Source organism: Anabrus simplex, chromosome 2 (assembly GCF_040414725.1).
Source record: "Anabrus simplex isolate iqAnaSimp1 chromosome 2, ASM4041472v1, whole genome shotgun sequence".
Lineage (NCBI taxonomy): Eukaryota > Metazoa > Arthropoda > Insecta > Orthoptera > Tettigoniidae > Anabrus > Anabrus simplex.
In genome coordinates this window covers 606,282,572-606,308,489 of record NC_090266.1, presented here as the reverse complement: position 1 = coordinate 606,308,489, position 25,918 = coordinate 606,282,572, and the positions used below count along the sequence as shown (strand labels likewise).

Below are 25,918 nucleotides of genomic sequence, written 5' to 3'. Positions count from 1 at the left end.
TTGCAGCCACGTACCCCACCTAGTTAGAATCGGCTTAGGCGGCAATGGAATCCCTGGGTACATTTCTTTCAAAAGATGAACTCTTCTGTGGGCTTTGAGAAAAAAAATTTTCACTGAGGAAATCAATAAATCTACTTTGGGGTAACTGCCTCTTACCACTTCTGCCACACGATGAAAGGCATGTGCTACACATGATAAATGAGTCATCTTAGGATATACAACGCATAATGCTTCTCCGGCTTTTATCGTATAAGGTGCGGCATCGCTAATAAAAAGTAACAGTTTATTATACTTAACGCCCTGTGGCTAGAGGATACCCATAGCCTCATTGAACAGTTTTGCTATAGTTTTGTTATTGCACTCCAGCAACAGACATAGCAATTTCCTCTCTTTCTCAGTTGTGCTCTGTGCTTAGAATGTTTAACAAGTGTCCATCTGTCACTCCAACTGTTCTCGAGTTGTGAAGTGCTAGTGGGATAAAATTCTCATAATGCCCCCATATGTGTACACGGTACAAGAAAGGTATTTATGTATGATAGTTATGTAAAAACTGCTGGGAGGTCATTAGATGATTCATAACACTATTTCTAGGTGTATGCCTTTCACATAGAGGTACCATGCGTAAATTCGTAAGCAAACTGAGAGGAATGGGTATTTGCTTGATAAGAAGTGAAGGGTAATGGTATGTATGATTAATGAGGAGAAAGTGAATGAAATCCCAGATAATTCAAACATATGCCTACAAAATCTCTTTGAAGACTTGAATAAGAAACCAGGGTTTCAAAGAGCTCAGCATGGTGAGCTATAAAAATAAGATCCACAGCCTGCTTCCAGTCATTTGACCGGTCAGGAATAGAATGAATGGAGCCCCATCTAGTGGCAAGGATAGGAATTGTGCCAGCTACTGAAGCCTGTCAGACTCCTCTGGGGCAATGATTAGTGACTGACAGGTGAAATGATATTGGAGAGTGTTGCTGGAATGAAAGATTACAGGGAAAACCGGAGTCCCCAGAGAAAAACCTGTCCCACCTCCACTGTACATGCCATTTAAAATAATATACAGTAACTTTATGTTGAATGGTATTTTACTAGTTTACTCGAGAATGTTTATACTCTCAATTTGTGAACTCCCTACATAGAAATAATCTTGTGAAATAAGTTCTTCAGTATCTTGTTCCATCTCGGAATGATTTCAAGTCGCAAAGTTAAGTGAAATACTTTGTATATGAGTTAAGAATATGGGAACTTAATAATCTGTGTGATAGTCATTTACCAAAGGGAAGAAGACTTTTCTTCATTACAATTTATTTGTATACAGTAATTTAAATAGAATATTTTAATTGTGGAAACATGTTTTTTTCTAGGTGGAGAATAATCACTGTACACCAAATCCCTGTCAGAATGCAGCTCCTTGTTTCAATACTCAAGCCGATTACTACTGTCATTGTCCTGAGGAATGGGAAGGAAAGAACTGCAGCATACCAAGGATAAACTGTGATAATCCACCTTGTGATGGTATGGCTTCCAAATTTTTCTTAAAATATAATAATATAGTGAATATTTGAGAGACTGCTGAGAATTAGTAATTTGTTGCATGAATCACTAGTCATTCATTTGAAGACCCAATTCATTTTTGTGATTGTGTAAATAACTAATAATGGAAGATTATAAAAATGCACTCCAGTTCAACCTCATAATATATTAAGTTAAAAATTCTGTTTTCGAAGAGGTAGATATCTACGCTTTTCTTGTCAGTAAAGAACCTCTGTGACTCATGGGATTCAAAGATTACCATTCTAGTTCCCTTTTGTCTCTACTGAGTAAAATTAAGAGCTCCTGCTTCAGTAATTTACTTAAGCTGACAAAGGTTTCTGGGTTAGTTATTTTTTAAACTTCAAGTTTGTTTGCTCTATTACCAGCACTCAGACTTTTTCTTCAATTTTATTGAGTTTTAGACCAATTACGTTTCCAAAATTTAACTCAATATACATGAAAATCTTTCTTAAACTTTGGAAAACAGAGCTTTAAAGCAATCCCAACACCTCTTTTGAGACTAAAATGACAATAATGAGAAACAGTTACAGAGAAAGAATGGTGTTTTATAGTTAGTGGTGGAAGATACACTCTTATGATAATGCAAATCTTTCAGTGGGCTAGAAAAGTGAAGCAATTCATATATAGTTGATGTCCTTGGAGGGAACAATGCATGTGTGGTATTGGGTCACATTTCTATATGAACAAGAGCCTAGGGTTTGTTACACAGTGACTGGTTGATTTGAAAAAAGAAATCTATCAATATTCTAAAATATTTGAATTGATCTAAGTTGCATGATGAAATACTGTCATCAGTTTCTTGTTGAAATTCTGTGAAATTTATGAGGTTGCTATTAGTTCTAGCAATTCTGAAGAACATTCTGCTGAATGATAATATGGGTCTCTCTTCTTTAGTGACCCCACTCTCCATCTTGTTTTTTGGTTCTCATTAGTATTATTTCCATCACATTTGAAACTTGAATCGGTTTTAATGTAATCTTTACGCCAAAGATCAGTCCGACTCGTTGGCTGAACGGTCAGCGTACTGGCCTTCGGTTCAGAGGGTCCCGGGTTCGATTCCCGGCCGGGTCGAGGATTTTAACCTTAATTGGTTAATTCCAATGGCACGGGGGCTGGGTGTGTGTGTTGTCTTCATCATCATTTCATCCTCATCACGATGCGCAGGCCGCCTACGGGAGTCAACTCGAAAGACCTGCACCTGGCGAGCCGAACATGTCTTCGGACACTCCCGGCACTAAAAGCCATACGCCATTTCATTTCACCAAAGATCAGATTTTCACTTTAACTTAAGATGTCTCATTTTTAATTGGATTGTCCCATTTTTTTGCCACTTTTTCCCATTTGTAAGTGGTTGCAGATTGTATAAGATAGATTTTTCTGTAAGCGTAAGTGTTGTGTTTGTAATTGATCAGAGCGCCACTGCATTGGTGCTGCGCCACTTCCTGGGGTTGTTTATATCGGGAGTGGTTGGGCACCTTCGCGTGCAATCAGGTGAGCGGGTGAGTGACTAGAAAGCAGCATGGCTGCCGGAATATGGTGAAATGTGCTATGAGGACAAGTTCTGTAAATATCTAAACTATTGCGTGAGCAACAGGTTAAATAAATGTATCATGATGTGTATATAGTGTAATAAACCTAGTATATGTATAATTAAATACATTTCATCTTTCTATGTGTATGAACCAGCATGTGGTTCCTAGCACCACCTGTTCTCAGGGATCTGTCCGAATGAGGTCGGAACAGGGTCATACCGGGCCAGATTTGTGAAAGTGTCGTAATGCTATAATATTATGTGGTCTCCGGTGTTTGAGAGTGTATGTTTTGAGTGCTGACAACATGTGGAGAGAATATTGGAGCATGTGTATCACCATCCCTGTGGCATGCTGAACTAGACGAGGCAGACAAAGGATAAGTGCACATCACAGCAGTATACCAAAGGTCAGTCATTCCTTTCATTCCTAACTCATATCATGGAGTCTAATGATAAAAACCTGTTAGTGAAACAACGAGCGGTCATTAAAGGGTCACTAACACGTATCAGTAAATACGTAGACAAGTTCATGGCGGGCTCCGATATTAATGCATTATGTAACAGGTTGAAACAATTGCCTTCACTCTGGGAAGAATATAAGCATGTTCAATGTAAACTCGAGATTAATGACGAGAACTATGAAAATCATGAACAAAAATCATGAACAAAAATCATGAACGGCCGGGCTGAGTGGCTCGGACGGATTAGGCGCTGGCCTTCTAACCCCAACTTGGCAGGTTCGATCCTGGCTCAGCCCGGTGGTATTTGAAGGTGCTCAAATACGACAGCCCCGCGTCGGTAGATTTACTGGCACGTAAAAGAACTCCTGCGGGACTAAATTCCGGCACCACGGCATCTCCGAAGACCTCAAAAAGTATTTAGTGGGACGTAAAACAAATAACATTATATTATTATTATTATTAAAATCATGAACGGGATAGAGAACAGTTCGAAGAAAACTATTACGATTTAGAGGCAAGAATGACTACATTGATAGAAAAGAGCACAACCCCCGAGCAGAATATTGATGAGTTATCTCCAGCATTCTTGTGGTGATTCCCAACAGAATTCCATGGAGATACGATTGCCCGTCATTAACCTTCCTACATTCGCGGGCAGTATGACACTTGGACCTATTTTCAAGACACTTTTCAGGCTTTAATTGTTAATTTAAAACTATCAAACGTTCAACGTTTTCATTATCTACTTTCAGCACTCGAGTCTCATCAATTAATTCAGAACATTCCTGTTTCTAACCCTAACTTTTTAGTAGCTTGGGAAATCGTATGCAAGAGGTACAATAACAGAAAACTGATAGCAACACAACATATCAAGGCTCTATTGTCATTACCTACATGTCACAAAGATACATCATCAGACCTCAGGAAGTTGAACAATCACTTAGTAAGCAATAGCAATTTAAACGCTATTCAGAACCTCAACCTTTCAGTGCCTTTACACGAAGCCTTACTCCAGCAGCTGATGTTAGGCAAGTTAGATCCCGCTACCCGTAAACAGTTCGAAATGAAAGCTCCCATCGATGATTTTCCGGGACTCGCTGAGGTATCCAGTTTTTTGGAAGGGAGGGCAAAACTGTTAAAATTGATGATGGCAACATGGGAAAAAAGGGGAGGTGCGGCAAATCCACCTAAGCACCAGTATGTGAGAAACAATGAAAGACCAATTCGAGGTAACTCATACGTATCTACAAGGGGTAAGTCTGCGACGATAAGGATGTTAACTTACAGCAAATAATCTGGCAAAAACACCCATCCGAGCCTCTACGCACCTACCAAATGAAGACTGTAACATACGGTACATCTTCAGCGTCCTTCCTAGCCACAAGATGTCTAACTGAACTGGCTGAAGAAGAAGCCCACGTGTTTTCTACAGCATCTCGCATGTTGAAGCGAGACTTCTTCATGGACTATATATTATGTGGTAGCGATACAGTGGAAAATGCTATACAGCTGCGAGGAGAACTACAAGAGTTGCTGCAACGCAGAGGCTTCTCGCTCCGCAAGTGGTCTTCAAATCACTCCGCTGTACTTGAGACGATACCAGCAGAACTGAGAGAATCACAGTTACCCCTACGATAAAGAAGACAATATTAAAACGCTAGGATTGGTGTGGCATCCCTTTCTTGACAAGTTCCAGTTTGAGGTTCACATCAAGGAGAACAATGGAGGCCCTATGAAACGAAAGGTGCTTTCAATTATAGCCTCTATATTTGATCCACTAGGGCTGATAGGACCAGTATTTGTAATGCGTACAATTTTCATGCAGCAGTTGTGGCAAGAGTGGTGTAGGGGTAGTGTGCCTGCCTTTTACCCGGAGGCCCCGGGTTCGATTCCTGGCCAGGTCAGGGATTTTTACCTGGACCTGAGGGCTGGATCAAGGTCCACTCAGCCTACGTGATTAGAATTGAGGAGTTACCTGACGGTGAGATAGCGGCCCTGGTCTAGAAAGCCAAGAATAACGGCCGAGAGGATTCATCGTGCTGACCACATGACACCTCATAATCTGCAGGCCTTTGGGCTCAGCAGTGTTCGCTTGGTAGGCCCAGGCCCTTAAAAGGCTGTAGTGCCATGGGGTTTGGTTTGGTTGTGGCAAGAAAAACTAGGATGGGATGAACCACTACCATCTCCTTTACTTGAGGGCTGGGTTAAAATCTTTACTGATCTTCCAGCACTGAACAACATTCATGTCGACAGATTGATTCTTTGCATGGGAAGAGTCATCCAAATACAAGTTCATGGCTTCTTAGACGCTTCTGAACAGGCCTACTCAGTGTATGTGTATATCCGCAGTACCAATCAACACGGTGAAGTTTTGGTACATTTGGTATGTTCAAAATCCAGAGTTGCTCCTCTGAAACAACAGTCTCTACCTAGATTAGAACTGTGTTGGGCTCTTTTGTTGGCACATTTGGTGGATAAGACTACCAACACCCTGAATCTGAAAATTGACAACACTTTCTTGTGGCCTGACTTGACAATAAGACTCTCATGGCTTGCAGCTGAACCGTCGAGATGGAAAAACATTTGTTGCAAATCATGTCTCTGAGATACAGCAGTTGACTGGAAGAGCTGAGTGGGGTCAGAAGACAACCCGTCCTCTGTTCTTTCAAGGGGAGAAGGACCACTCAGCCTTCAACATAATGAACAATGGTGGCATGGACCCACATGGTTAGTGCAAGATGCAAGTACCTGGCCCACTAAAGATTCAAACGATTCTGCAGACGAACTTCCAGAAAGAAGGGATATGGTACAATGTTTAGTTAGTGCCACTCCATCTGACAAAGTCATGACAAGGTTCTCATCTCTCCGTCGTCTATAGAGGGTGATGGCTTATTGCAACTGATTTTTTTTCAATTCCAGAAGAAAAACGGGACCATTATCTGCAGAAGAGCTAGCAATGGGACTTCAGATATGTATCAAACTTGCTCAACATGTGACATTCACAGGGGAAATAGACGAGTTGAAGTCGATTTTATATGTTTCACCACAAAGTTCAATAAGAAATCTGAACCCATTCCTAGATGAGAACGAGGTATCATGAATAGGAGGATGCTTACAAAATTCTTTGAAACCATTTGCAGAAAGGCATCAAATCATATTACCTCAGCATCCAGCATCCAGTTGATTGTGGCTGACGAGGATATTTGGTTGCTACATGCTGGTGCAAATCATGTAGCAGCTTCTCTTAGGTCCAGATATTGGGTAGTGAGCATAAAGAAAGTGGTATGGACTGTCATTCACAAATGTGTGAAGTGTTTCAGACTACGAGCCTCAACAGCAACGCAGTCTGACTCATTGGCTGAATGGTCAGCATACTGGCCTTCGGTTCAGAGGTTCGGTTCGGTTCGATTCCTGGCCGGGTTGGGGATTTTAACCTTAATTGGTTAATTCCTACGGCACGGGGGCTGGGTGTATGTGTTGTCTTCATCATCATTTCATCCTCATCATGATGTTCAGGTCGCCTACAGATGTCAAATAGAAAGACCTGCACTTCGGCGAGCCAAACCCGTCCTGGGATATCCCGGCACTAAAAGCCATATGACATTACATTTCAACAGCAACGCAGCTCATAGGGTAGCTACCTTCTTCTCCAGTGACTCCATCAGGGTCATTCTTGAATACGGGAGTTGACTACGCTGGTCCGTTGTACATTAAACAGAGTGAAATCGGGAGCAAGATCAAGGTAAAATGCTACGTAGCATTGTTCATTTGCCTTAGCACCAAGGCAATACACTTGGAATTACTGTAGTTCGTGACTTGACCACACAGGCCTTTATTGCCGCCTTATGGAGATTCGCAGCCAGGAGGGGGAGGTGTACAAACCTATATAGTGACAATGCTACTAATTTTGTAGGAGCTAGAAATGAATTGTTGAAGGTGCACCAGTCGGAGCAGTGGAAGACAGAAATTCTGAACAACGCAGCGCAAGAGGGATTCAATTGGCATTTCATTCCTCCTCATTCGCCTCACTTCGGGGGACTCTGGGAAGCTGGAGTGAAATCCATGACATATGACGAGATGTATACCCTTAAGAAAATGCTATTTGTTTGGAGCGTCGACCCATGTGGATCTTTTGCTCCTAATGGCACCATATTGTATGAACCTGCGTGTAATTGGAATGGAGGTAGCGTGAAATGTTGTGTGCAGTGTTGTGTGTGAAGAAAGGAAAATTAAGGACGTCACAAACACCTAGTCCCCAGGCCAGGAATATTAATCATTACAATTAAAAACCTCTGACCCACCCGGGAATCGAACCCAGGGCCGCTGGGTGACAGGCGGACGCGTTGCCCCCTACACTGCAGGACCTGATAGATGTATACCCTACTTTGCCAAATAGAGGCATGCTAAACTCACGACGGCTCGTTAGACTCTCAGACGACCCTGATGAACCCTCATACCTAACTCCTGGCCACTTTCTGATCGGAGCTCCCCTGCTATCCTTTCCTAAACCTGACCTTAGTTATACTGTTAAACTTTAAGACGGCGCTACATTCAGGTGCTGGAGCAGAACTTTTGGAGATGACTATCTTAATAGCTTACAACAGCGGCAGAAATGGTTGACGAGTCAGCCTAACCTTCAGTCTGGAACTATCGTCTTAGTTAAGGATGACAACATTTCTCCTCTCTTTTAGCAACTTGCAACGGTTGAGGAAACTCATACTGGGAAGGACAGACGAGTGCGTACGGTTACAATTTGCACCAGCAATGGAATTTTAAGGTGTTCTGTATGTCCATTGCCAGCTCAAGACTGATACTTGCAAATACATTCAGTGTCTCATTTCGTGTTGGTGTTAAATTCTTTGCTCTTCTATTATAAGATTTTAATTATGATCAGTGTTCTTTATTGTTTGTGTTTAGTGCTGTACTTTTTATTGTAGGATTTTAATTTGTTCGTTTAGATTTCATTATGTGTACATCTGTGTACATTTTAGCTAAGTTATATCGGTTGAAGTTGTGCGTGTCTCGTAATCGGCATATGTACTGATGGTGAAAGAACTACATAAGATGACTGTGTGTTCAATTTAAATTCAACATTGTGATACATTTAGGTGTGGCGGTATGTTTGTGATTGATCAGAGCGCCACTGCATTGGTGCTGTGCCACTTCCTGGAGTTGTTTATATCGGGAGTGGTTGGGCACCTTCGCGTGCAATCGGGTGAGTGGGTGAGTGACTAGAAAGCAGCATGGCTGCCGGACTATGATGAAATGTGCTATGCGGACAAGTTTTGTAAATATCTAAACCATCGTGTGAGCGACGGGTTAAACAAATGTATCACGATTTGTACATAGTGTAATAAACCTAGTATATGTATAATTAAATACATTTCATATTTCTATGTGTATGAACCAGCATGTGGTTCCTAGCACCACGTGTTCTCAGGGACCTGTACAGATGAGGTCGGAACACCATCTATTGTTAATGTCAACACTGGACATGTCAAGTATTATAATCAAATTAAAATTCTAAAAAATATGTTCACATGACTTAAGCCAAGTATCCATGCTGCTGTATTATGTACTTCTATGTTTTACTGCACTGCATATGGCCTAGTTATTGTATACAATATAGTATTTACTAGCTGATGTACCCATGCTTTGCCACGGGATTCTCAGAAAGACTGATTTGTGGTTTTCCTAACTGAAGTCAACATAGGTCATTACAAAAAACGTCAGTAGGAATGTAGCGATTAAAAGCAATGTTATTACATAAAATACTCGATCAAATGAAAAACTACACATTTTGTCACTTTTAACGAACAGTACTAAGGTAACACCAATATAAATGGTCTGTTATTGGACATTATAAATTTTCCAGCTAACTCATTCTTGGTTGCCAGCGTTTCGCCCTCGTGTGCTAGGGTGGGCTCATCAGTTGGCACCTAGCACACCTACCAATACGCTGGCTAGTGCATACTGTGGAGGCCACTGCGTAGGCTACTTACAGCCACCGGCAGTGCCAATGCACTAAGAGACTTTGTCTCATTACCAAAAATTGAAAATTGATGCCTGCTTGGCTATCAGATGATATATATGTTGATTCCCATAGGGAATCTGAAACATTTGTCCTGAATGAATAAATTTATAATACCAATATAAATGGTCCGTTATTGGACATTATAAATTTTCCAGCTAACTCATTCTTGGTTGCCAGTGTTTTGCCCTCGTGTGCTAGGGTGGGCTCATCAGCTGGTACCTAGCACACCTACCAATATGCTCATTCGGGACAAATGTTTCAGATTCCCTATGGGAATCAACATATATATCAGTACTAAGGTACCGATCTAACAGTCCAAAGTTCCAGAGCTGGAATGACCAGGCCGCAGGCAGCCATAAACACTCCTCTGACAATATTCCGTTAAAAATGTACACTTCTCATTCCAATCAGTGCCTCAGAGTAGGGACTGATAGCTTGAATGCTATGATGAACCAGTGTGTTACGTGCCAGTAGTATTGGGAAATTTATGAAACAGAGGAATGGCATGCTAAAGAAGAAAGTTACCTAATTCCACAGCTACTTCTTGCCAATATTTAGGCAGACTGTTACACTCGTATGACTGGGCGAGTTGGCCGTGTGGTTAGGGGCGCGCAGCTGTGAGCTTGCATCCGGGAGATAGTGGATTCGAACCCCACTCTCGGCAACCCTGAAGATGTTATTCCGTGGGTTCCCATTTTCACACCTGGCAAATGCTGCCAAGGCTGCTTCCTTCACATTCATAGCCCTTTCCTATCCCATCGTCGCCATGAGACCTAATTGTTTCGGTGCGACGTAAGGCAAATTTTAAAAAATACTCGGTACGCAGCAGTAACCCTATCTATCGGAGATGAGTGGTAACAGAAAACAAAGGACATCACAACAAGCAGTGGTCAATGTAATGTTATTGTTGATCAATTTTATGACCTTTCTATATAGTATGCCTTCACATTTAGTTTTCTTTCGACTCTGAGATATTAGGGCATCTTATAAAATTATTTATAATGTAGACTGTAATTCCTTATTCTCCGACTTTACATACCGACTTTCATTAAATCCTGTTTACCTATTTTCTCGTGACTCGGCGCTGATAAGGACTTAGTAACAAAAATCCAAATTCATGAATATCTCTGATCATAGCCGCTATGGTAACAATGTATAATACATACATGATCAGAAATATAATACTACAGAACTAAAATGTTATGTAGTCTTTATCGATACGACCACTAATAACATACTTATTTGGGAATTAAATTTTAGGCATATCCCTAAACTACCATTTCATTCGGCATGAATAACATTATTTATGGCCTAGATTATAGCGACTTATTCCTCGACTTTGCATACTGATTTTCATTAAGATAGGACCACTAATAACATAAATATTTGAGAATTCCATTGTAGGCCTTCCCCTAAACTATAATTTTTCTCAGTGTGAATACTATTATTTACGGCCTAGATTGTAGCGACTTATTCCTCGACTTCTCCTACCGATTTTCGTTAAGATACGACTATTAATAACGAATATTTGAGAATTAAATTTTATGCCATCCTCTAAACTAACATTTCACTCAGCGTGAGTAAAATTATTTATGGCCTAGATTATAGCGACTTATTCCCCGACTTTGTATACCGATTTTCATAAACATATGGCCACTAATAACTTAAATATTTGAGAATTAAATTTTAGGCCTTCCCCTAAACTACCATTTCTATCAGCGTGAATAAAATTATTTATGGCTTAGATTGTAGTGACTTATTCCCCAATTTGCATACCGATTTTTATTAAATTCTCTTTAACCGTTTTCTAGTGATGCGTGTACAGACAGACAGACAGACAGACAGACAGACAGACAGACAGACAGACAGACAGACAGACAGACAGACAGACAGACAGACAGAAATTAGGGAAAAGTAAAGAGTGCATTTCCTTGTTACTGTGGACATGACCGATACAGAAATACCATTCTTTTCAAATTCTGAGCAATGTACAGACAAAACCCTTATTTTATATAGGCCTATAGATTATTTTAAATAAACTAGATACTTGTTGCTTACAGTTCCCAGGCAAACACCTGAAGCCATTCACCTGAATGGACATTTCCTCGAATCTGATTTCCCAAACTACATTTCCCTGGAAACCTTTTCACCCGAATAACAAATTCAGTTAACTAATAACTTCAGAAATTTTCTAAAACGTATGGAATATGAAGAACATTTATTGTAAATAATGCTTTATTGTAGAGTAATAGTCATGGGATTGTGTTGACAATTTTCTCAGCTTGACAGATTTAACCCATTCCAGTCTGGGCCTTAATGTTCCTAACAAACGTTCTGGACTGGGCATTTTTAAGGATTTTTAAAACATTATACCTCTGCACCTATACGAGATATTTGTATGATTCTTTTTTCTTTGTACTTATATGAGCATCAAGTTTTGAAAAATGCTGTTTGTATCATGTCAACTATCACTTAAGATTTTAAAATTATTTATATATTATACCATGTTTTTTGTGAATGGGAAAAAAGTCTGACAGATAACTAAGCAAGTACAGTTTTCTGAAATACTGTTATATTTAGCCTAATTTGATAATATAAAATGTGCATTGCAATTACAAAACAACAACAATAATGAGTACAATATAAAAATAATAATTTTTCAATAATAATAGTGCTAATTACAATAATGAAAATGGGAGCTCTTATGAAATTTTATTTTAATTGATGAATTTTGTCAAAAATTACTCAAATGTAAAATTATTGTTCCATTTACCACAAAAGACTTCTGAGCAAGAGAAAATACAGTCTTCTAAACATAATTTGCCTCTGTGTGGTAAATTTTGAAACAATCTGGCATGCAAAGTCCTACATCACACAGTGGGCAATAATACGTTGTCTCCTTCCTGGCCCATTTACCATTTGCCTTCTTGCTTCTGTCCCCACACACTTTGCAGCTTCTACATGGTCTGGCCTTGTTCTCAGTTGGTGGGATTTTTCTCCCAAAATGCCTTCCAGTGAGTCGGTCTATTGTTGTTCCAATGTCCATGGCCACAAATTCTTCCCCTGCTACCAAGGGCAGTGTCTCACCAACGACACACATGAATTTCTCAAGGGAAGTGTATGGTCGGTTTCTTCCAATTTTCTTGAGTAGTATGTAGCTATTCGCTATGCCTTGAATGAAGAGATGAAGAAACAGCTTCTTCCACCACTTCGTTTTTCTCTTGAATGGATAGTAGGCTACAAGCTGGTCATTACGGTCCACTCCAGGTTTATTTGCGTTATAGTCCAATATAGCATCTGGCTTCACCATAACCTTTCCTTTACAGCCCCTTGCCCTCACTGTCACTTCAGAAGTTGTACATCCATGTTTTGAAGATAGAACAGTGACATCTCTTGTGTCTTTCCATTTGCAGACCGTCATCTTGGATCTATGACAGAAAGTCACCTCTCCCCTCTTCAATTTAACAGCAGCTAAACCTTTAGGTATCACTTTCCTGTTGAGCATTACAGTCCCTATACCTAAGGAATCTCGATCACATAAATATTGCACATCAGTTGGACTGTAAAATCCGTCCATATACACACTATGGCCTTTGCGAAAATAATCAGACAACAACCTTTCGAACAGAGAAACAATCGAATAGTCATTTCCACAACCAGAGTACACTTCAATATTCAAAGCATAACCTGAATTAGATTCACACACAAGAAACAACTTTATTCCATACTTCTCTGGTTTGTTCTTCATGTACGCACGAAAGTGTATTCTACCAAGAGCGGCACAAATTCCCTCATCAACGCTCAGATTTTCGGATGGGACAATTCCATCACTAAACTGTTTCACCAGAGAATTGAAATATGGCCTAACTTTGTGGAGAGGATCATGACCTGGTTGATCACGAGGTATGTGTTGTCGTTAAAATGCAGCATAGACATAATCATTTTGAATCTGTCACATGACAGTAGCTTGCCAGCAAATGTTGTCTGCAAAATAGAGGATGTCGACCAATAATCCTTCAGATTACTTTTTACAACTAAGCACATATGCAGGATTATTGAAAAAAAAATTGTACAGTTCAGATAATGTAACTGGAACCCATCGCTGCAACATACTATGTCCTTTCAATTTATTTGCCCGTCTGAGTTTTGAGATTGTGTTTGTGGCATACCTTTTGGTTTCTTGCTTTATATTCTTGATCATATCCTTAGTGAAATTATACTGGAAGCAGTCATACTCACTGGAAAAATTATCCAGTTCAACAGCAACTCTCGGAATCTCTGCATAAATCTTGTTTTTTCTTGGAGGTGAGTCAACTCTTACATCATCCCATCCCAAATCAGCATCTGTCATTGGTGCTTTACGTTGCCTTCTTTTCATAGATTGTTCCGGTTCTGGGGGTATTTCATAGGCAGGTGCATTTTCTGAAGCATAAAAAGGAGTTATAATAGTGAACGTTGTCACATTCCATAACATAAACAAAATGTATGGCAAAAATATTGCTGTCACTTGACATATTTAGGTTATGCTTACCTCCATCACTGGCACTGCTGTCATTATTCACCGCGTTGTATTCAAAGTCACCTCCGACATTGTAATCCCTCATATCTAGAAAAAAAAACAGACAACTTTACTAATATGTAGACAATCTTACGTATTCACGCAAATATGAAACACGCGGGAACATGTGGTAGGCCGTAAAACGAACTCTAATCATAATGAAATGTATGAAACTGTTTCAAATTCATATGTCAATAATATGTTCATTTGCACATAAACTTCTAATTACACACCTTCATTATCTTCACTCTGAGTATCTTTGCTAACATCACCCTCCGAGCCACTATCGTCACATAAAATATAGAAGATATCACTTTTGTCAAGCACATGTTTGCCGTGAGAAGCCATGTTTTATTGCTCACTGAGTGACAACATCTACTGATGCATGCAGGTCGAAAATATCATAAATTCTCTGACTTAAACATATAATACTGCCATCTGCTTAAATACTCTCATAACTAATACATGAAGAAACACGATGCTCACAGTTAGACCAGAAAGAGTTAAATTGCATGGTGGTATCAATGTGTTGTTGAATATTCAAGTTAGTGTGTAAATTTGTAGTCTATGCAGCAAATACAGTCTAATATACTGTTGCTTTCTTTGTTTGTAGTGGTCATATTCCAGTGTTTTTTATCCCTTCTTATAGTGACAGCCATTCTTTTTTTTAGTCACATGTACTTTCTTCCCTAACCTCAGTTCTTCAACCAAGCACTCAGTATCAGCCTGCATTTTCTGCAGTTCCATCAAAGCAACATAAAAATTTGGATGATATCTTCCAACGACAATTTGAAATTGGTTGTGCCATCCCTCACTTATATTGTTGGTGTGGTGATTTCTTACCAGTGTCACATTGTGTTGATTCCAGAGAGCCATTGGGAAATGTAGTAAGTCTCCTACTACTTATCCTGACCTGTAACATAATTAAAGTCGAAGGACTCTAAAATGAAGTTACCCTTAATGAGTTGTGCATGGTCTTTTAGATCGTGTATATTACTGTACATTCGGCTTCTCATGAGCTTTGCGTGCAACAGAGATAACTGTCATGTCATGTACCTATCACTGCACTCATTGTTGATAACTCGGGCTAGTTATTTTCAATTAGAGAGTGTTCATTGGTAGCCAGAGAGAGAGAGAGAGAGAGAGAGAGAGTGAGGTGGTTTTTTTTTTTTTTTTTTTTTTTTTTTTTTGAACTAGCATGGTCACAACTTCCATATGTGACTGGTTGCGATTGCCATGTTTTCTGCTGTTATCATTTCAATTTCTGAGTGTGATTTTGTTTTTTAATGTTTCTTTCCTAACAGTCTGTACATTTCCTACTGCCTCACATTCATATTCCATGGATTATATTGCTATTTTTCTATAATAGTGTTACAAGACATTATTTTACTCGAGAATTGTAGACCACACACTGATTTCTGTTCATTTTTAAGGTAGCATAAAAAAGGATGCATGTGAAGAACATATTAGAAGATTTCACTGGAAGTAGAGGAAGATGAGTTTCCAGTGGGCAGTATAGAATCTTCAGAATAAAAGGAAGATATAATATATGATAATGATAATTTCTTTCAAAGTAAAGAGTCTGGTGAGGAAGGAAATTACTGTCTGATGGGCAAAGCATTTTTTCTTGGAAAGGACAACTCAAACAAGTGGTACATGCATTCACCTCCAAGAAATGTGAAAACCAGGAGACACAATATTGTTACAGATCCATCTGGGGTGAAGGGAATCACATGTAATGCCACTAGCATATTAGAAGCTTGGAGTTTTTGCTCTTCTCTGATTCCATGGTCAATGAATCAATCAATACTGATCTGCATTTAGGGCAGTCGCCCAGGTGGCAGATTCCCTATCTGTTGCTTTCCTAGCCTTTTCCGAAATGATTTCAAAGAAATTGGAAATTTATTGAACATCTCCCTTGGTAAGTTATTCCAATCCCTAACTCCCCTTCCTATAAATGAATATTTGCCCCAGTTTGTCCTCTTGAATTCCAACTTTATCTTCATATCGTGATCTTTCCTACTTTTATAAACACCATTCAAACTTATTCGTCTACTAATGTCATTCCACGCCATCTCTCCGCTGACAGCTCAGAACATACCACTTAGTCGAGCAGCTCTTCTTCTTTCTCTCAATTCTTCCCAACCCAAACATTGCAACATTTTTGTAACGCTACTCTTTTGTCGGAAATCACCCAGAACAAATCGAGCTGCTTTTCTTTGGATTTTTTCCAGTTCTTGAATCAGGTAATCCTGGTGAGGGTCCCATACACTGGAACCATACTCTAGTTGGGGTCTTACCAGAGACTTATATGCACTCTCCCTTACATCCTTACTACAACCCCTAAACACCCTCATAACCATGTGTAGAGATCAGTACCCTTTATTTACAATCCCATTTATGTGATTACCCCAGTGAAGATCTTTCCTTATATTAACACCTAGATACTTACAATGATCCCCAAAAGGAACTTTCACCCCATCAACGCAGTAATTAAAACTGAGAGGACTTTTCCTATTTGTGAAACTCACAACCTGACTTTTAGCCCCGTTTATCAACATACCATTGCCTGCTATCCATCTCACAACATTTTCGAGGTCACGTTGCAGTTGCTCACAATCTTGTAACTTATTTATCACTCTATAGAGAATAACATCATCCGCAAAAAGCCTTACCTCCGATTCCACTCCTTTACTCATATCATTTATATATATAAGAAAACATAAAGGTCCGATAACACTGCCCTGAGGAACTCCCCTCTCAACTATTACAGAGTCAGACAAAGCTTCACCTACTCTAACTCTCTGAGATCTATTTTCTAGAAATATAGCAACCCATTCAGTCACTCTTTTGTCTAGTCCAATTGCACTCATTTTTGCCAGTAGTCTCCCATGATCCACCCTATCAAATGCTTTAGACATGTCAATCGCGATACAGTCCATTTGACCTCCAGAATCCAAGATATCTGCTATATCTTGCTGGAATCCTACAAGTTGAGCTTCAGTGGAATAACCTTTCCTAAAACCGAATTGCCTTCTATCGAACCAGTTATTAATTTCACAGACATGTCTAATATAATCAGAAAGAATGCCTTCCCAAAGCTTACATACAATGCATGTCAAACTTACTGGCCTGTAATTTTCAGCTTTATGTCTATCACCCTTTCCTTTATACACAGGGGCTACTATACCAACTCTCCATTCATCTGGTATAGCTCCTTCGACCAAACAATAATCAAATAAGTACTTCAGATATGGTACTACATTCCAACCCATTGTCTTTAGTATATCCCCAGAAATCTGATCAATTCCAGCCGCTTTTCTAGTTTTCAACTTTTGTATCTTATTGTAAATGCCATTGTTATCATATGTAAATTTTATTACTTCTTTGGCCTTAGTCTCTTCCTCTACCTCAACATTATCCTTGTAACCAATAATCTTTACATACTGCTGACTGAATACTTCTGCCTTTTGAAGATCCTCACATACACACTCCCCTTGTTCATTAATTATTCCTGGAATGTCCTTCTTGAAATTGTCTCTGCACCAACATTTTGATTGTATGAAAGAGATGCACAATATACAAACTACATCAAAGTAACCAAAGAGAGAGAGAGTGTGAGTTTTTTTTTTTTTTTTTGAACTAGCATGGTCACAACTTCCATATGTAACTGGTTGCGATTGCCAAGTTTTCTGCTGTTATCATTTCAATTTCTGAGTATTTGGCAGTATTTGGACTTTTGTACATGGCAGGAGCGTTAAAAGCTTCCCATCAAATTCTCAATGTTTTGTACACCAAGGATTTCAGACTCAGATTGTTAATGCAGGCCTTTTGATTCAACAGTGTCAATGACAGGCAACAGAGACCATAACAAGAAAAATTGGCCCCAATGAGAGGATACTCGAACATTCAGTTCCAACTGCTCACAGTACTATTCTGTTGAAAAGTATAAAACAATTGATTAAATGCCAGAGTCATTTAGAGGGAAGTGTGGGTTCAGGCAGTACATAATATCTAAGCCATCAAAATATGGCTTAAAAGTGTTTGCTTTCACCAATGAAGGAAGTTTTTATGCACTCAGAATTGAGGTTTATGTCGGAAAACAACCTGTAGGGCCGTTTGAAGTTCATAATAGCCCATACAGTGTGGTCCTCAGGTCGATAACCCCAATATCAGGCACAGAGTGCAATGTAACAAATAAAGAATTGGTACAGTTACATAAAAACTCCTGGAGCAGCATTGGTTGATACTTGTTGGAACCCTACAGAAATACAAAAGAGAAATTCCACCCCTATTTGTTCAGATTAAAAATCACAAAGAGAAAGGAGTCTTTTCGGATTTGAAGAAGACATCACTCTTGTCTCTTGTGTTTCAAAGTGAAACGGAGTTGTGCATGTGCTTTCCACAATGAATCATGCAGATGTGACTGATGTGGAGATGGGCGAACAGGAAAACCCAGAAATGCTCACATGCTACAACACAATGAACCTTTCACTGCCGTGCTTTGATGATCACGCGAACCCCCTGATTCTTTCACTTTCTTTTAAATGAAGCAGCACTTATACTTTTATTGATACTATTACTGGAAAGTACATCTATCGCTTAATCCTGTTTACTGATATGGAGTTGGGGATGAGATGAGATTATATTTTACACCATGTTTTTACGGCTGGATGGCCTTCCTGATGCCAACCTTATCTGAGGAGCTAATGAAGATGAAATGAATGATTGTGAAAATGAAATTGGGTAAGGAGGTGAAAGGAATCTGGTGTAGGCTATGAATAGGAACTGTACCGGCATTTGCCTGGAAGTGAAAAACTGGGCCGGACTGAGCAGTTCAAATGGTGGAGTGCTGGCCTTCTGAGCCCAACTTGGCAGGTTCGATCCTGGCTCAGTCCGGTGGTATTTGAAGGTAAAAAAAAAAAAAAAAAATAATAATAATGGTATTTGAAGGTGTTCAAATACGTCAGCATTGTGCCGATACATATACTGGCACATTCAAGAACCCCTGTGAGACAAAATTCCAGCACCATGACATCTCCATAAACCATAAAAGTAGTTAGTGGAATGTAGAAATCAATAACATTATTATTATTATTATTATTATTATTATTATTATTATTATTATTATTATTATTATTATTATTATTATTATTATTAAAAATGGGAACTGCGGAAGACTATTCTGAGGACAGCCAACAGTGGGGTTCAAACCCACTTGCCTGCCAAATGCAGAGCTTGACTCTGTAGCCATAGCACATAACATACATGACCACTCTGCTATTACTGGAATATCAAATTGGTTATTCCAGAACTGGTGTCACCAAATTAGTGAACATTTGGGAGAAACATACCTGAGGAGGAGGTGGTGACAATTCCTCATCAGATTAATAACTTTTTTTTTTTTTTTTTTTTTTTGCAAGTTGCTTTACGTCGCACTGACACGGATAGGTCTTATGGCAATGGGGCAGGAAAGGGCTAGGAATGGGAAAGAAGCGGCCATGGCCTCAATTAAAGTAGAGCCCCAGCATTTGCCTGGTATGAAAATGGGAAACAACGAAAACCATCTTCAGGGCTGCCGACAGCAGGGTTCGAACCCACTATCTCCCGAATACTGGATACTGGCCACACTTAAGCGACTGCAGCCATCGAGCTCGGTAGATTAATAACTAACACTTTGTGTGACATTTTCTTGTAGTTCAATATATTTTTCATCTTCATCTTCAAAAAATCCCTATCCTAAATCAGTATTTATGAAGAAACATTCAATTTCTTCATCAACAAGAGATGAATGTGTACCTCAAGATGCCATGATGGCTACATGGTAGCGGGAAAGTTATTACACTTCAACAAAGCCAAGATAACATCAGTTCTCTTTCAAAACACATGAAATGGAGTGGCATATCTGTATTACCAAACTTCTTTGAACATTCCTGTGTAAATTCAAAGCAGAACATTATATTCTGTACATGTATGGGCACGGAAAAGTAGACACTGCACCACAATGTAAATGTACATGTTTGACGAACAAGGCATGGCGTTCAGGAACATATTTATATGGATTTGGCATTGAATGGGTGAAGGGTGGTGTTGATACCCTCATAGAGATACGGAAACACAAATTGCTGGCCATTAGCTCTCATTTTAGGAATGAAGAATATTGGTGGCATCAATACTTGCATAGTATTTCAGGTGAACATAAGGTGCACATTTCTCAAGACTCTCTCAAAGGAACTCTGCATGGACATATTGAAAGCTAGAGCTACAGTCAAAAACTCAAAAGCCTCCCTTGGCAACTGAAAGTGCAAGTCTGGCAGCTTGCCGGCCTGATAGGCAAAAATTATCAAAGACATAGGTGCACCAGAAGGTGCAGTTTCTGTACTGGGTAGCAAAATAGGAAGGAGAGTGCTATGTACGCAATCTATCGAAAATACAATTACAAGAAGCATACAACACTGTACTGTAAAGAGTGTGCTTCTGACGATGGTAATGTAACAGATGAGTACAACAGTGAGTGAAGAATTAACAGAACTCAGTGAAAAGAGGATTGTATCCCTTTAATATTTCATAACTCAGTACTAAGAAGGAATATTTTGTACCCAGTCTTTAAGACTGTGGCCTGGAGTATTTTTCCCATCTGTTGGAAAATTTGCTTTTCATGATGTTGATCATACTTTTTATAAGGTTCTTCTATTCAAGGAATTTAATTTTCGACAATGGATTTATCAGAAAAGCTTCTTGAAATTGTTGTTGAAAGGCAAGCCCTTTGTTGTTAATAAAAAACATGAAGTTTGCTGTACATACAGTTTCTCTGGACCAATTATTATGGTAAGTAATAACTGTCCTCCTGAAGATGATGCTCTTCACTACACGCTGATTCTCCATACTGGCAAGGTGAGAAAAATGTATAAATGATGGTTTGCATGACTAAATCCATGCCACTACCTAAGGGTTAACACGTTGTGTGGTGCTGCCTCTTAAAACTTTATGCAGGCTCTCCTGACTGTATACATCTTTGGCCTAAGTGAAAAAAAACAAACAAAAAACAACAAAAAACAGCAGGATTTTAGTCTGTTGGCAGACATTTCTCTGTCACTGTTAATAATCGCCATTTCAGACTCGTACATAACTCTTTCCAGATATAAGACTACAATTCTTATTCTTCTGGCAGCTTCCAAATTGCATGTAGAAGTTGACTTTTGTTTGGAAGAAGTGCACACATGAATGGAGCAGCGACAAACTTGTCCTCACGAAGCAAGTGGTTGTGCGGTTTGAGTCACATAGGTACCAGCTTGCATTCGGGAGATAGTGGGTTCGAACCCCACCGTTGGCAGCTCTGAAGATTGTTTTTCATGGTTTTCCATTTTCACACTAGGTAAATGCTGGAGCTGTACTTTAATTAAGGCCATAGTTGCTTCCTTCCTACTCCTAGCCCTTTCCTATCCCGTCGTCAACATAACACCTATCTGTGTCGGTGCGACATAAAGCAAATTGTATTTTTTTAAACTTGTTCTCCATGTTCGGAGTTTTTCTTTGAACCATACCAATCACAGTTAAGAATTTGGTGAATAAAGTAGGACAAACATTGAATGTGCCATTGAGATACCATGTTTCTCTTTCCATTAGCAATTCTAAATTCTGATGAGTGGCAAACGCATTCACATGGGATTCTGGCTCCACATTTCTGCTTTAGTTATCATACAACAGAAATTTCCCCCTCTTCTATAAAGTTCTAAAACTTCTTCCTGATTGATTAATGATAGAGCATTGGCTGGTTGGTCTCGCCTTTTCTACCCCCCTTCCCCCCTCCTTTCCTTGAATGTTTTCCTCAAACTCGTAACATTCTGGTAAGAGAGCAAGCCTGTGATGCAGTGTCCTAGGAGGTTCATTCTTTAGTGCATTTGCCTGAATAAGCTCACGGTGATCACTTGCGATACATTCAACCAGGCTTTCATTTATTTACCGCCCATCACTTCTCGATTTGGGGTATGGGTAAGATGCATAAGCAGCTACTCCTCAAACCCTTTCAAAATATATCCTCTTGTAAAAGCTCCAATACGACAGTCTTTGTTCCAAACCTTTTGGCAAGCCAAATACACTTTCCCATTGATTAAAACTCTACTTTTTACGTAAATGTACCCATGAAGTAGGAGTTTTACTTCTCCATATTGCAAATGTGTGGTTGTGGTTATTTAGCAATAGAGTCAACTGCTTGCTCCAGTCTTTGTATTCTTCGGGTTTTAGATGAGGAAAATTCTCTGGGCATTTTGATTCAGGTGATTTGATTTGAGGAATTGTCCATTCGAGCATGAATACATTCAGGTATTTTATTTGGGGAGTGGAATCAGGAGAATGGGCGGGAATGGTTGCTCACTAATGTTATATAAACACTTAGTAATAACAAATATTTAGATTCATATCAGTTTAAAATAATGTTATTTTGGAAATCTGGTCACCCTAATTTAGCTATAAAACTCTACATATTTATTTTTGCAATATGCTGAAACCATTACTATGGTGATTTATTCCAATACATCTTTGTCACAATGTCTTAAACAGAAATACATTTATTTATTGCTAGATACAATAAAATCACACACATACCAGGTATGGACTTGCTATTTAAATGTTTAATAGAATAGAATAGAATAGAATAGAATAGAATTTTAAACTGTCCTTTCTTAATTACCTTGCATCCTTGCATGTCCATAAAACTCTTTGTGAGCAGACTACTCTGGCCACAGTTTTTATACTTACACATGGGCAAACAATAGAAGTTCAGAACCTTTAACCATACATTCCTGAATGTATAGGAAGAAACAATTGATTACAAATTGTTTACAGTACCAGTAGCTCAGTTTTGGCTGAAGTAATTACTTATAACCAAAAGCCAAACGAATCTCTGTTAATAGCCACTAAAAATGGAAATGATTTATCACAAGATGGTGAGATTGCAGATATTCATAATTCTTCGTGTTGTAAGCATTCTGTGGACAGAACATAAAACTGAAATTAGCTACTTAACCTGGTGATAGAAGATATCATTCGCATTTTTGTCTCACTTTTTTAAGTTTTTGAGAAGTTATTCAGGTGTGCAAACTTCATACAATTATTGCGGGGTATCATTAACATGAACACAGGCAAGTGAAATGAATTTTGTGATATGAGATATAAAAAGTTGTACTGACTTAACAGTCTCCATTAGAAAATGTATCTCTGAAAGAATGCCCACTTTCTAATCTCATTTCTTGATATAAAATAATCTGCCACCTTCTCCAAATCTAATACCTTAGCAGCTTCATTGTGTGTATGCAGAAGGCACAATGAATTTCTCAGCTGTCCTGTAGTTGTACACAAGTAAGTCTTAAGTCTTTTAAAGCCTGAGAAAGACCTCTCAGCTGTTGAAGTTGTCACAGGAACTATCATCACTATTTTCAAAAACTTGAACAGTTCTGAGAAAAGATCTTTAAGAGAACTACTTTCTTGAAGTGATTGATAATATCCTTGCCTAAGTTCGCAATTATTTTTTCTTTCATTCAGCAGCAACTCATGAAACATTCCTCTGTGAAGCAAAAGATCAAATTTCTTGAAAGCTTTCTCTACAAAATTGAATCTCAAAGAAAATGAAAACTGTTCTTCCTTACTGACACCAGCTGATTCATCACTTATTATTGCAACATATAAAGAATGTTTAACTTCTGCAGATACCTTTCATAGAGGTGTGTGGCTCATTATATCAAGCATACTTCAAATGCTTTTATTATTGAGCTTGAAAAGTAAAAAAAAAAGTTAATAAAAAATACAAAACGAATATGTACATTATCTCACATTAGATTGTGGTGCAAAAATCAGTCAAGGTGCGAAGCATGGTATGTTACATGGTATTTATCCATATCCTCAGAAATCGGATTTCATCGGTGATCAGAAAGTATCATTTTTATACACTGAAAATGATCGCTCAGCATCGCAGGAGTTTACTGGTGCATGTTTAAGCAAATGGATGTGTCTGGAAGTGATGTCTTTTGGAGATTCTCGTGACTCCATCCATTGAGGATCTAACTAACAATAAACAAACTGGCCTAAACTGGATTTCTCTCAAGAGCTATCTGATACTTTTGCATGACTTTTTCACCCACTGACCCACGAATATCCTTCAATTTATTTTCATGTCACAGATGGTATCTATCAATTCCATGAGCAATAGTCCGTCAGTTCCCATCTTTTTGATGTTTGCAGGAATCCAGCTGAAGTTAGGTTCGATGTATGTAACATCACATGCAATTTTAGGATTCTGGAAGATTTTTTGTGTATCCCCCACAGATATGGCTGATTCAGGAAGGCAAGAGTCAACAACAGTCTCAACTTCTTGAAGGTGTTCAGTATAGGAATTAACTGCCTAGATCCAAGTGCCCTATCATGCTAATATGGGCTGTGCAGGAAGTGTCCCTTGTGGTAGTTGCTCCTAGTATGCTTGCGCACATAAAGGGGCCTTCACAAATACCTTCTTAGTTGAAGAAAGAAGTAATTGACTTTAGGGGAATGACTTCGTACCTCTTCTGCAACTCGGTTAATAGCATGGGCTAAACATGTAAAATGGATGAGATGGGAATAGAATACTTAAGTGCACTTGCAGCCTTCAGGATACCTATTGGCTGTTGAGTCAGAGTACAATAAAAGAACTCTTTTTTCTTGTACACCTCCAGTCCACAATGCTTTAAGTCCGTCATTAACGAATCAGGCAGTTGTTGCTTGATCTGTGCATTCTAGAACTCTGCTGAAAATGATATATGGTTTCGATGTGCTGTTCAAACTCAAACTTTCCCTACCAAGTTTGCAATGTATCAGCCCAAGTTATCAGTGGTCTTGTCCCGCTCCACGGCTAAATGGTTAGCGTGCTGGCCTTTGGTCACAGGGGTCCCGGGTTCGATTCCCGGCAGGGTCGGGAATTTTAACCATCGTTGGTTAATTTCGCTGGCACGGGGGCTGGGTGTATGTGTTGTCTTCATCATCATTTCATCCTCATCACGACGCGCAGGTCGCCTACGGGAGTCAAATTGAAAGACCTGCACCCGGCGAGCTGAACTTGTCCTCGGACACTCCCGGCACTAAAAGCCGCACTAAAAGCCATACGCCATTTAATTTGTCAGTGGTCTTATCACAGCAGTCCAGATGTAAGAAGAGCCTATTTCCATTCTAAAGGACTCTAAAGTATTATCGTAGCAGGCATCAAGATATCCCTTGCGAAATGTAAATTCGTCACAAACTTGCGACAACAATACTTCCCAAGAATTTGTGGTATTTTGGCACCAGAACTTTGTTCCATGGTATGTTTGCTGTGATCATGACTTCACCGGTCTTTATGAAACTCACTGCAGAAATAATCTTTTTGCGTTTGTGCTATTAAAGTCTGCTTTCTTGCTGAATGCAACTGCTTATTTTTGTTGTAAAGTGCACTACATGTGTGCTGTTCTAATTGAGATTTCATTATACAGCCTACTTTTTTTTGTCACACACTTGTCATGACACCACTTTTCCATCAGTTGTAAAGGCATTGTCCATAGTTATCCAGGATCAAAGTTTCCAGCTGAAGAACTTGGAACTGGAGCCATCCCGGTTGAAATATTTAACTGTTCTCCATACAATTGAGGAAGTACCTACAGAACTAAACTACTGTCCATGACAAAACATAATATTTTCAGTTCCTGGAAGTACTTCAAATGGTCATTCCCCTTCCAGTTACTGAATGTACAGGATCTTTTACTCAAAGTGGGGCCGGCTGG

At 39.1% G+C, this 25,918-nt stretch overlaps 1 protein-coding gene across 1 annotated transcript in view; it reads left to right on the top strand.

The window, feature by feature from the left end:
- Ser (Serrate) overlaps positions 1 to 25,918 on the top strand; it is a 499,400-nt gene that overhangs the window by 409,097 nt on the left and 64,385 nt on the right. The window contains exon 11 of the mRNA XM_067140991.2: positions 1,365 to 1,515. Coding sequence (XP_066997092.2) covers positions 1,365 to 1,515 — 151 coding nt within the window. The remainder of the gene's footprint in view (positions 1 to 1,364; positions 1,516 to 25,918) is intronic.